This window comes from Ostrea edulis, chromosome 5, assembly GCF_947568905.1.
Source record: "Ostrea edulis chromosome 5, xbOstEdul1.1, whole genome shotgun sequence".
NCBI lineage: Eukaryota > Metazoa > Mollusca > Bivalvia > Ostreida > Ostreidae > Ostrea > Ostrea edulis.
In genome coordinates, this window is record NC_079168.1 from 68,058,890 (window position 1) to 68,073,566 (window position 14,677).

Consider the following 14,677-nt stretch of genomic DNA (forward strand, 5'->3'; position numbering starts at 1 on the left):
TTAAATTTTAATTTTTTTTGGCTCAAAAGTTGGAGGAGACAGCTGCCTCCTCCGCCTCCATGTAATTTACGGCCCTGAATGGTTGCCATAACTGGAAATTAACATATATTTATCCGTTGATATGTAACCATAGTATACAGTACTAGGTCATAAGTAAGTTCCCAAAGAAAATGTTCACTATATATTTAATACAAAACCATATACTTTTAAACAATTTTTCTGACCGCATTTCTTCATCAATTTTGATGAAATAAAAAGCACTGATCTCAGAAGTATTCAAAGTAGCATATAATAATTTAAGAATAAGTATATGATAATATATTGTAAAGATATGACGATTTTAACACGAATCTTAATTTGAGAGTATATACTATTTATATAAGTATGTGTAATTTGGGGGGGGGGGGGGGTTGTAAGAGAAGATTTTGAAAAAAAGATAGATTTGCATTAAATATATAGAGAAAATTCTCTTTGTGAACTTACTTATGGCCAACTACTGTAGTAAGGAATACCGTTATGTACAGAAATGAAACGTACGTTACAAGCCAGAGCAGGTATTTTATATTTCATTATCAGTGGTATATAAAAGGTACGCATAACAACAGATTTTTTGATGAAGTTCGATAGCATGAATGAGTTAAAAAATGATAAGTTCTATTGTGTGTTTTTCAAATTGGTAAATCGCAGAGCTCAGATAAGGTGCGTATCAGCGTAAATACTCATTAAATTTTACCAAATACGCATTTAAGTTGAAAATCATGCGTATAATTACTCATTAGCGAATGTAAATACGCTTTACACTCCCAAAGTAATGCTTATTAGTCCGCGTATTTGTGATACATGTAGTATGATATAAATATGAAATATCAGTTGTAAATGATGGTTTTCCTATTAGATATGATGTTTCAATGTGGTCCTATCAAATCCTTTACAAATACGACATATAGCTTGAGAATTGTGAATAAAGACGATAGAGCATTTATATAAAAAATTATCCACCATTTTTTCTGCTTGTCAAGATGTTTTGAGAAGCCAATAAACTTTCAATTTGTGATTCCGACCTTCTTCCTTTGAAAAACGATGATACCCCCTGGTCAACGGATATTTATTATTAAGGCAATACTAGTTATACTTGATGATTATGATAGCCCCATATAGACAATTTCATCTCTATTCATATTTGCAGAAAATGTCACTCAACAGAGCGGAAAGTCGACACATACACACACACACACACACATATACCAAAATTAAGTATGGAAAATGAGTTTTGCAAACGTGAAATGTACGTTATGTGTGCGTTATCCGTTTTGGAACCCCATGAGTGCAGAATGTGTATGATTTCCTTTATGTCTGAGTTTATAATGTTTGACAACAATATCTTAACACGGTTTCCATTGATGTTTTCAATATTCTGGCAGCATAATTTCGTATCAGACATTACATGTATTGATAGAGACACTAATGCAATATCACCTTTCAAAAATGAATACATGGTCTCAGCGAAGCGTACATTGTGTTAATTTACTTGGTATTGAGGGAGCTTATGTTTGACATTGTGTAAAAAATGAAACGCATTATAATTACATGCATATAATTATATTTGTCTTGTCTTTTCTGCAAACATTTAGCAATATGAATAAGTATAGAAGGACAGTTTTGGAATTCTTTAATTGTTTTTTCAGAATAAAGATTTGTGTACATTAACTGAGAATTTATCTATCTATCTATCTATCTATCTATCTATCTATATATATATATATATATATATATATATATATATATATATATATATATATATCAGCATAAAAAGAATTCTGAGTTTTAGCTAAACACTATGTATTATATATATATATATATATATATATATATATATATATATATATATATATATATAATTTTGCTTTATCCAACGATGAGAATTTCATGCCATTTCATGAAGGCCATAATGCTGATCCCTTTATTTGTGTATGGATCAGTCATTAACACCTTTTTTTCTTTAAGCATGAGATGGTTGAACTGTAAGATGCGAATTGTAAGTGACTGCTCAAAGAAAAAATATATGCATCAAAGTATAAAATTCCGCTAAAAATATGTATAATGTTATTTAGATTACGGACAGAAAGTCACAAAATCCGTAGAACAAAAAGTCACAGGACAAAAAGTCACAATGATGACTTTTGATTAGATAGGACAGATAGGATAAAAAGTCACAATATATTGACAAAGTCACAATTGTGACAATGTAATCAAAGTCACAATTTATTGTGACTTACACTTACAGTTACTAAGTGTAACTCTAAGCTACTGTAATGCTTACACTTACAGATTTATTGACAAAGTCACAATTGTGACAATGTAATCAAAGTCACAATTTATTGATTAGATAGGACAGATAGGATAAAAAGTCACAATGATGACTTTTGATTAGATGGGATAAAAAGTCACGGGACAAAACCTCACTGGACTAAAAGTCACAAAAATGCTCACTAAACCTGTTGTTCAGACACCAGACAAGAAACAAGCCAGCTTTGTGATATCACAGTTGTTTTCAATGAATTATATAGTTAAATTTAATGCTGAGAAGTGATTGATTTCATTTATCATATTTTTGATCCCAATAAAGGCCATTAATTATTGAAAGTAAATGATACAACTTGACTCTTTGAAGACACCCTATTGTGTATACACAGCTACCAACACATGACCCCCATATCCTGTTACTGTAGCCTGTTTAACACCCCTTTGTGTATACACAACTACTGACAGAAGACCCTGTTTATTGAAACCCTATATAAACCTCCAATGACACCTCAGGCATTTGGTATTTTGCTATTTGTATACATGAAATATGTATGATTTGATGAGAAATATAAATTTCTTTGTGCTATATGGAATATAGTCAAATGTATATTAATGAGGGGGAAAAAAGAAATAATGATACATAAATAAGTCAGTGATTTCAATGCATTGCTCTATAATAAAATGGTTTTTTAATAAGCAAACAATTTACCACTTTGTAACCACCATCATATTTATACAAATCAGGACGTTAGCCATAAGAAAAATATGAATTTTTGAATCATTCATAGTTTCCATATGTTTCCAGCTCTAGCCACGTGAAGGCCTCCTTTCTGTAGAGACATAATTTCTGTTTTTGAAATGAAAAATTTATAGCCAAAGGACCAAAACCATGAAGAGTAGAACATACAAAAAAAATATATCAAAAATAAATAAATTTTGTGATACTAACATTAATCAATTTCAGTTGTTGATAATTTGTTTTTCTACTGTGTGAAATAAAATTAGTGAAGCGTAATAACCAAAACCATAAAGAATGTAGTGGACAACAATGTAAATTACACAAAAAAAAATCTATGGTATTTCATTAACATAATACAATTTTTCTGTTTGTAAAAAAGAAAGTATTAAAGTCAAAGGACCAAAGCCATAAAAATGCACTAGATAAAAAAATGTAAATACTATATTTGTACAATAACATTATTATAGAATTACAAACATTTAATGAAACAAACTGAATTTCTTCCTAACCTACACAAGATCAAGCTGTATTCACTGGACACACCCGTCTGTCGGGGGAGGAATAAGCCTGAAAGTAACCCTACTCTAAGTTCTAACCTACACAAGATCAAGCTGTATTCACTGGACACACCCGTCTGTCGGGGGAGGAATAAGCCTGAAAGTAACCCTACTCTAAGTTCTAACCTACATATTCATTTTTTTAAATTATAATGTAGTAAATTTTGAGAACTTAGAGCAGGGTTACTTTCAGGCTTATTCCTACCCCGCCAGACGGGTGTGTCCAGTGAATACAGCTTGATCTTGTGTAGGTTAGAACTTTGAGTAGGGTTACTTTCAGGCTTATTACTCACCCATTCCATTTGCATTTTGTTAATTTTAATGTTCATATGTTCTGCCCTTTAGCTGCATAACTTTTTTTATGCTAATATAATGTTACAAATGTTTTTGTTTTTTTTCAATTATGAATCTCATATGGACATGGTCTTTTAAAATTTTCTAAATATTTATTTTTTTGTTTTGTTGTAATGGTTTTTGTTGGCATCCTCTTTTTCCCAAACAAGGATATCGTAATGAAATATATAATCTTAATGATTTTTATATGAAACGGATTGTTTTATTTTGAAAAAAAATTATAATTATGTAATATTGAAATATTTTTTATGGTATTAAGTGTTTATATTCCTATCTCTTTTCATCTATTGATCTGTTCTTTTTATGGTCAAGGTCCTAAAATATTTCATTGCTTCATTTAAAAAACAAACTAAAGATGTTTCGTGTATTTTTAATTTTTGTCTCTCGTATTTATAGTTTTGGTCCTTTGGTTTCGATATTTTTATCTAACATGAGCAGAAAATGACATGCCAATGAAATTCTTGTTTGTAAATGTAAAACTAAAGATGTTTTAAATTTTTGTCTCTTATATTTTTGATAGTTTGGTTTCCTTTGGTTTCAATATTTTTTATTTAACATAAGCAAAAAATAAATTATAAATGTAAATTTACAGATGTTTTATGTGTTTTAAATTTTTGTATTTTGTGTTCTTCATGATTTTGGTCCTTTGGCTTTAAATTTTTCATTTCAAAAAAAAAAAGAAATTATGGCTCTACAGAAAGGAGGCCTCCACGTGGCTAGAGCTGGGAACATATGGAAACTATGTATGTTTAAATAAATTTCAAATTCATGTTTTCCTTATGGCTAACTTCTTTATTTATATTAGTGTGTATTTGTGTGTATTTGTCTTGCAAGAAAATTATTTAATCACTTAAATTACATACTCATGCCTGCCTTTGAGATTAAAACGTGTTTGAAATAATTAAATACTGGTATTAAATTCATGATATTTAATTTAAAAAAAAATTAAAAATCCATTGAATTCATTTTGGTGACAAAATGACAGGTGATGGGGCATCAACTCATATTAAAAAATAAAAAAAAATATACATATATTTGAATTTATAAACTTAGAAAAACCCACCATCATTTAAACTACATCATCGTCTTTAATTTGATCGGGCGTGGTATACCTTATAATACGTCACAAGCAATGGCGCCGGCAAATGGCACCGGATGTATTGGATTTTTCTATGAATTGGCTGTATAACGGTAACGGTACCAATTCAGTGTACCATTTTTTCCAGATAACCATTTCTCAACCCATCTAAGAGGATATCCTGTGTATATTATCGCAGTATTGGGTATAGTGTACTTTTTTCTGGGTATAGCACTTTTTTGGGGGTATTGCACAGATTCCAGTAACCCCCCGACTTATCTGACAGCGGGAATTACATTTGTCGTTTTTGGGTTTGAATTTTAGACTTCTTCCCTATGTTTAAAAACTAGAGAAGATGACAGACCTCACGCCAGAGTTGGGGTTAGATGTGATTGATGAATGGTTCAAGATAGGAAAGAAATCGGTGCAGAAGAATCTGAAAACTGTACCACGAAGTGTGACAGGAGGGAGATATTTTGATACCACAACTCAAAGGCCACGTGTTGCAGAAACTGAAAACACCTTCCATCCTCAACGGTATTCCTTCGTAGTAGCTTATCAAAGCAGTCCAATATTACAACAGTCTTACAGACTAATATTAAAGGAGAAACGTAGTCACATGGATAAAAAGATATATTTAATAGATGGATTTCATTATGAAATTAGATATGGAACCCTTATCAGTGTTTTCGAACTTTTTGGAGTTCGAAGGGTCTTAATCATCAATGACCCTCTGACTGAATTCTGGGAGTCAAAAGTTTTTTTGAGGGTCACATCTTTTTTTAAAAATATTAATTTAAAGCATGTAATATTGATCTACACTGTATAGTACACTACTTCTTGAAATGAATAAATATTGGTTTAACAGGTTGGGAACACTTCCCCTATAGCGAGATATTCTCGTTAAAACGCGATTATCCCTCTCTAGCGAGAATAAATATATCCCGTACAACCGAGAAAAACACCCGCGGAGTACATCTTTTCATGATTCATGTGAAAAGAAGAAAAAGTGCTAAAATGTCTGATACTTCTGCAAATATATGAATCAAAACAAAAACACTCACGATGTGTATTGGATTTCAGACTGCTTCCCTCTTACGCAGCAACTTTGATATGCAATTTCATGACTATGTTGTCAATTTCATAGAAACAATTCGCATCATGTTGAGTGCGTGTCACACTTATTCAGCGTTGCACGGGATTTGCCATTATTTTCAATAAAGACGCCAAAACACCTGTTTATGGTAATGTTTATTTCTCGCTAAAGAGGGATAATCGCGTTTTAGCAAGAATATCTCGCTATAGGGGAAGTGTTACCAACCTGTTTAATGCTTATGACGTGAATACCTTATTAATATGTACTTTGAAGTTTCTATAGGTTACTTGTTATCATATCATCACATGTCTCTATGTCACCTTTTAGCACATTTCGTGCAACCGTTATGATTTACGTCGAATCACAGGAGTCAGCAGTTTTATCTGTTAAGGTCTACGATTCCTGTGATTTGAGACCGTGTGCATCCTTGAGATTGTTTTCTTGAATTGTTAGTCAGCATTTTATTTGATTTATTAAATTTAGAATTGAACAATGCTGCCATGTTGAAACACAACTTAAAAACTGGTTCTCTGAGATTAATCTCTGCCTTTATTTCTTTTTTACTTCCTGGAATGAACATTGAACCCAATTACAAAGCGTGGACGTCATCTTTTTTTCCTGCTTCATGGTGACCCTTTGGGTGATGATTTGGGGGGTAAAAAATATCTTTTATGCATAGATTACGCAGAAATTTGTGTTAACGGAAACACTGCTTGTACTAGTGGCCATAATGTTAAACAGGTCCAGCACTATCTCTTGATTTAGCGATATAACTTTATAAAGCTATTTGAAATAGCTAGTTTAGATTGAATTTCTTTAGTGCAGTGGTATAGTCCAAAAAGTTGCATGATAATTTTTTAATGTGTTTATACAGTATAATCTGTCTAAACCGGCTATGTGTGGTTCCAAAGAAATTGGCCGGTTTGCACAGAGTCCGGAGTTCAGAATGTTGACAATAATGAGAGTTGCTTCCCTTGTATTCACTATCTATGCATACGTGTGTAATGATTGCTAACGTTTTAATATATCACAAAAGAATTCAAAATGTAAAAATAAAAATGTCAGTGTTTTATTGTCGTGCTCATTTGAAAAAGTTTCAATTTTTATTAAACAGTTTAAAATCTGGGAATTATTCGCGCAATTTTCTGTTGGTAAATTGTCAATTTTGTCTACACCATCGCCGTTATCAAGTGCTACATTATGTACGTTCGTCAAGTTTGTGTTGTGTTCGTTTAAAATTTGTCTTTCCCAGCTTTCATTGTAAATGTATCGCTTTCAACTGTCTCAATTTGTGAAACGGAAACTAATGCAATGCCGAGTGATCGACCGGACATGGCGAGTTGTGCTAACTAACTGCATATCATCATTGTCTGACTCGCCGTAGAGCTCCAAGAAGTCCATGAGGGGAAACCCTGCTTTTGGAAAACATAACGGGATTGTTGCCGATTTTGTTTCATTCCAAGAATGTATCGAATTCATCGATTAATTGAACTTTGTCTTTTAATGTCAGTTCTCGTCTCTGTCGTTAGGGGGAGCGCCATTACCTCGTGCGTGGTGCTGTCATAATTGAAAAGTGCACCCCCTAAAAATCAGGTTTTATTTTAAACTGATCGCGATTCCTCGCCAGTTGCACTCTTTTATTTACCTGTGGCTTCCCTTGAGACACCCTTTGTGTACACCGCGTGTGATCAACCGAATACCGACAGGTTGGTCATCGTGGGGTGGCTGGTTTAAATGCGATAATTAGAGCTAATTACGAGCAGTTGGGACCTTGTGTACACCGAATACAATTGACCGCAACAATTAGGGTGGTGTATCATTGAGGGGCCGGTTTACACAGGATAATTAAAGTTAATTGATAGCAGTCGGGACTGTGTAAGCCGGCCGATATACAGAATACGCAGTATCTGGAGTACAGAGAATTATTAATAAAGGATTTGTTAAAGAAATGTTAGTGACTATATTTTGTGGCCGGAATTGACAGAGCGCCGGAGTACTCAGGGGCCGGTTTGGACAAATTATACTGTACTTTGAACTAACCACAACATTATTCTAATTAGAGTTCATAATAGTTTTAATACCATGTCGTCTTTCTAAGATTTTTCATGAAAAGAGAATTTCTTTTGTGTTGTTAACTGTCCACTCCCCTGTGTGCATTGTAGGGGTGGGACGATACCCTTTCTAGCCAATACACGTCGCGATACTTGACAAACGATACAATACATATCGCGATACTTTGCATATCAATAAAAAGTAGAAAAAGGGATTTCAAATTTATTTATTTATAACAGAAAAAAATATCACTCAGTTTAGCTAGCTACTTGAGTAGTCTAGAACAAAATGAATATCACAATGCTCCGCAAAACTTGCAAATATCTTGTCTTTAATATCGATGCTTCTTGCACCGTTTTCCCTTTCGTAAACTAGCAAGCCAAACCTCTCACATACCCCCGACTTGTTTCCAGTCCGTTTTGTTAACCAGGGCTCGAAATTAGCGAGAAATACTCGCAAAATGCGAGTACATTTGAGAAATAGCGAGTAAAAATAATGGACACTTGAAAATCTTAGCGAGTGGTGATTTACAAACTATGATCGTATCGTATCCGTTTTATACGGTGATGCGCTATTCGCTTCTCTCAAACTTGCACTCTGAATCATACAAACGCTTACATGAATGACTGATTTCAATAACCGTTTTTATCCGGATTTTTCTTCTATGATTTTTTAAGAAACTCGGAGTCAAACAAATGCTTTAGAGATCGGACATCGCATATCGACATGTGCCACGAGTCCTGTTCACCTATAAGGGTGATTAAATTGAATAATTCCAAGTATGATGTTTTTGTTATTCATTTATCTACAAAAAATATCGGAATCTATGTTTTACCAAGTCTTCCGTTAGTTATTTTTATCAGAATCATGAGAATGTCATTTCTAAATTTATTGTCATATTGAGGTCAGTTTGTAGTGACGTGCATTTCTCACTGCGTCGACGATTATCAAAAAAGTCATAGGACTCGTGATCGTGCTGCTTATAAAACCATGAGTCCTGTATTCGCTTTAAAAAATCACTAGTGACAACCCTGATGTGGCATGAAATTGGAATACTGGATCTAGACATGCGGTAAACAAGTCGTGGATTAGACTGTTAGAGGTGCGATAATCAAGAGACCTAGACACTGCACCATATGACTTACGTAACTTAGTGTCTTGTCCAAACGCTGCCTGTTGACCCACTAGGCTCAGTAATGATGGGGAAAATCATTGATTGAAAAAAAATATATATAAAAAGAGCACTGCTTCATTATTTTCATTTTAGCTTGTAGGTTTTCATTTTAGCCTGTGGATTTTTTACCCACAGGCTAAAATTAGCCTGTGGTAGAAAAAGTTAATTTCGACCCCTGTTAACGTTATGTAGTCCGCCATCAATGGCCATCTTTTTTGTTCTACTTTTATTTTCTGTTAGACGGACTAATAATACCCGACTTGTGAGATTCAGATATTTTTGGAAAACGCTATGACGGTTATTGTCATTTAATAGACATGTGTATCATTCATATATCGCCAAGTTGAATATCATGATGCATCGATGGATCGTCCCACCGCTAGTGTGTTGAAGCATAGAATAGTATGATGGCATATGTAACCTGATTGCCATTATTTTGTTGATTCTCACTCACTTTTATTCTCTTCTGATGATGGGTAACTTTGCTCAACAACTTAATAATCTTAAACATTTGACAATTGTGAATCAAAATTATCAGATTAATCGAATATTTAATTAGCCAAATGGATATTTACATTTTTAAACTTTATACATCTCAATCTCTTCAACAGTACATTTAGGGTTTCACATTGCAATTCTTCACATCAGCATTACAACAAACTATATTACCAGTATTATTACATTTTATTCATAAGTATTTATTACTATTTTTCTGTCTGTATTGATTTGTTGTCATTTCGCTTACTTTTATTAGACTTTAGATCTATCCAATTGTGAATTTGTTCGCTTTACTGCAACCAGCTGTCATTGTGAACCGGATTTACAATGTTTAAAGATTGGAAGTTACAAAGCAGCCCTAGTTTTTACGGATTCAAATTGCCGTATGATAGAGGAAGTTAAAAAAAAAAAAATAGAGTTGTAGTTTATGATATTCTTTTAGTGTTTTGTTTTTTAAACATCAAACAATGCACATCACCACAGTTTCTACAATAACTAACCTATCTATCATAATTTTCATTCATACAATAACAAATACAATGCGCATAATTATGTAGGTGATTGATCCCTAGTTAGAGTCCATTACATGTCCCTAACATTTGGATAATTATCCAATGAAAATTAAGATTACGAAAGTTAAAGATTGTATTGATGCAGGAACTGCCAAATAAGACTTGTGTGTAAATAAACAACTAAATGAAGGTATGTAAATTATATATGAAATAAAACATAAATGATAAATAACAGGAAGGGAGAAAATGCAATGGAGCAGACCGGGATTCGAACCCTGGTCCCCTGAATCTCTAGTGTAGTGCTCTACCAACTGAGCTATCTGGCCACCGGCGATCGAACCCGGCTGACCGCTACATTCCTCCCTCCTTAAATTGTCTTCATCTTCGAAGACACATCCTAGATTCTTAAGTACTGGAAGTGGATAGAAATAAGCAGATTACCGATATTCAACCAAGCTCATGATCAGAGAGTGAGGGGTACAGTCCCTCTGTCTACCCACTCCCTTCTATCTGCGTGCCCGATGTAACCTCTACCAATGGAATTAAGATATTTGATTTTAAGGTGGATCGATCCTCATGTGACTTATCAATATTAATGGTTGAAAGTGGAAAAATTGTATTAATTTCAACTCAATATAGTTAGATATAATTAATAACCAAAGAAAATGTGTATGTTGCCACATTTTTAAAGATGTCGGACATTCAAAAATAGAAGCATGAATGTTAACTTAAGAATAACACACATTTTCGTTATTCAGAATAATTGAAATAGATAAAAATTTGCTGTAATGTCAAATTTTAAATGTCAACATACAGTTTTAAAAAACCTGCTAATTCATAAATATGTATAAATTAATTGTGGATATTAGGGAATCATGTATAACAGACATGCAGTAAAAGAAATACCAGCATAGGAGTTATTGCCCTTGACAACATTTTTAGAATTATAAATGATTATATATGAAAAATATAAACTTTTTCAGTATCAATAGTTTACCAAATTTCTTATTTTATTCACTCTCCGACCAACTTATATTAGTCATGGCGCTTTCACTGGCTTCTCTCGAAGCAACATTCAGGAAGACGATTTTTAAAAAGAAAGTTGAGAGTAAAAAGAGCTTTCAATTTAAAAAAGTGAGTTTTAGGCAGCGTGACAATCCTAATTTACGGTTTTAACTGATACTGACAGCAGTATGGTCTGTACCCTGTGTTAGAAATTCAGCGCTATCAGCAGTACTTTGTATCTCTTACCCGTAATACAATTTACAGAATCTATGCATATTTTTTACTGAGTTATTGTCTAAAAAGGAATGTTACACTTTTGAAATGTTTTCTAATTTTTAGCTCAAGTGAGCTATTCTGATCACCCGTATTCCGGCGTCCGTCCGTCTGTAAACTTTTAACATTTTTGACTTCTTCTCAAAAACCACTTGGCCAATTTCAACCAAAGTTGGCACAAAACATCCTTAGGTAAAGGGAATTCTAAATTGTTAAAATAAAGGGCCAGACCACCTTCCAAGGGGAGATAATCAAGAAAAGGTAAAATTGAGTAGGGTCATTAAAAAATCTTCTTCTCAAGAACCACTGGACCAGAAAAGATGAAACTTAGAGATAAGCTTTATTAGGTAGTGCAGATTCTAAATTGTTAAAATCATGGCCCCTGGGGGTTGGATGGGGCCACAATAGGGGATCAAAGTTTTACATACAAATGTATAGAAAAAATCTTTAAAAATCTTCTTCTCAAGAACCACTGAGCCAGAAAAGCTGAGATTTATATGAAAGCTTCCTGATATAGTGCAGATTCTAAATTGTTAAAATCATGGCCCCCGGGGATCGGATGGGGCCACAATAGGGGATCAAAGTTTTACATACAAATATATAAGGAAAATCTTTAAAAATCTTCTTCTCAAGAACCATTGGGCCAAAGAAGTTCACATTTACATGAAAGCTTTCTGACATAGTGTAGATTCAAGTTTGCAAAAACCATGGCCTCCAGGGGTAGGTTTGGGGCCATAATAGGGACTACGGTTTTACATGCAAATATATATGGCAAGTCTTCTGATATGGACCAAGGTGACTCAGGTGAGCGATGTGGCCCATGTTTATTGTTTATTTTAACCATATACATGTATTAACACATCACCACAAGTGTACATCCTTTGTCTGGTTTTTTTTGCGGTGAAAAGATATATTTCCTTACCTTGGCCTCTGTAATTTTCTTATCCATAACTTGACATTTAGGGCTTTTTGCCACTCAACTACAATAATGACCCAGGGTTAGGCAACCCAGGCTTTGTATATTTCACAGTTGTAACCTAGCTTTTACATTTGGTAGACAGGACTGCCCTATTCACGGATTGCGTTTGACCTCGTAGAAGGAGATAATTAAAATTACTGGTTGAAAGGTGTATCAGAGTAAAAATATTTCGGACAACAAAGTTTATCATTTTGACAATAGAAACTTCGAGTTTACTTGCCTGAATGACAAGTGAGATAAAAAGTTATTAATGTCTATCCCTGGTGGGTTCATTTTAAAATCTTGTTGAGAATTAACCATTAGGTTAGAAAAGTTGAAATTTACGTGAAAGATTCCTGACATAGTGCAGGCTAGCACCATGTTTTGCAACACCAGGCATGCAAAAGAGTTTAAATTGGAAACTTGAGTGGTTCCTGTGTTCAGATGTGGAAAAAAACCAGGTTTGCATTATCATTTCCACAAAACAATCTCCTATATAAGATCCGCTACGTCATATGTATGATGACATCAAAGTCTGTGTCGTCACATCTATCATCTTGCAATGATTAATATCACATTTTGTTATTCATGTGTAGCGGTCAGCTGGGTTTGTTCGCCAGTGGTGAGATAGCTCAGTTGGTAGAGCACCTGACTAGAGATTCAGGGGGTCCGGATATGAATCCTGGTCTGGTCTATTATATTTTCTTCCTTTCTGTTACATTTGGTGCCGTATACCAGCCCATGGAACTGACAGATGAAAATGTCTGCCAGGGGATAAAGATCCTGGGTTGATTTCAAGTGGGAAGACATTTAAGGAGGGATGAATGTAGCGGTCAGCCGGGTTCAATTGCCGATGGCCAGATAGCTTAGTTGGTAGAGCACCTGACTAGAGATTCAGGGGACCAGGGTTCGAATCCCGGTCTGGTCAAGGGCAAAGTGTGATGTGACCTTGCAAGTTAAAATGGGTGGTCATTAGGATTACGGGAGGTATTTTTTGGGGGGGTTAAAAATTCTTTGGATATATATGTAGCTGGAATTTTCTCTGTTCTAATCGTTAGAGCTTGCTGTGCTTCCTGATATATTCAGAATAATATAATTTATCACAGGTATACAGTTAACTTCAGTAGAACATGTCCTAACTTGAAACTTTGCTTATCATATTTTAAACAATGGTTTTTTTTTAAACAGAAGAACGCCAGCATTTTCCCGGACAGATTATGCAGAGAAATACAGACAACAACAGGAGCAGGAGTTAATGGGATACACACATCCACACGTAAACTATCCAATACACCTCCACATGTAAACTATCAAATACACACATCTACATGTAAACTATCAAATACACACATCCACATGTAAACTATCAAATACACACATCCATATGTAAACTATCCAATACACATCCATATGTAAACTATCAAATACACACATCCACATGTAAACTATCAAATACACCTCCACATGTAAACTATCAAATACACACATCCACATGTAAACTATCAAATACACACATCCACATGTGAACTATCAAATACACACATCCATATGTAAACTATCAAATACACCTCCACATGTAAACTATCAAACACACATCCACACGTAAACTATCAAACACACATCCACATGTAAACTATCAAATACACCTCCACACGTAAACTATCAAATACACCTCCACGTGTAAACTATCAAATACACCTCCACATGTAAACTATCAAATACACATCCACATGTAAACTATCAAATACACACATCCACATGTAAACTATCAAATACACACATCCACATGTGAACTATCAAATACACCTCCACATGTAAACTATCAAATACACACATCCACATGTGAACTATCAAATACACCACCACATGTAAACTATCAAACACACATCCACACGTAAACTATCAAACACACATCCACATGTAAACTATCAAATACACCTCCACATGTAAACTATCAAATACACCTCCACATGTAAACTATCAAACACACATCCACATGTAAACTATCAAATACACACATCCACATGTGAACTATCAAATACACATCCACATGTAAACTATCAAACACACATCCACA

General features: G+C 34.0%; 1 protein-coding gene across 2 annotated transcripts in view; it reads left to right on the plus strand.

Moving 5' to 3' along the window:
• The first annotated feature begins 3,187 nt into the window (after positions 1-3,187).
• LOC130054722 (ATP-dependent RNA helicase TDRD9-like) overlaps positions 3,188-14,677 on the plus strand; it is a 78,792-nt gene continuing 67,302 nt past the window's right edge. The window contains exons 1-2 of one of the 2 annotated variants that reach the window (XM_056165279.1): positions 3,188-5,569; positions 13,789-13,876. In XM_056165279.1, the coding sequence (XP_056021254.1) occupies positions 5,388-5,569; positions 13,789-13,876 (270 nt within the window). In that variant the 5' untranslated portion in view covers positions 3,188-5,387. The remainder of the gene's footprint in view (positions 5,570-13,788; positions 13,877-14,677) is intronic. The other variant, XM_056165280.1, reaches the window with a different exon arrangement.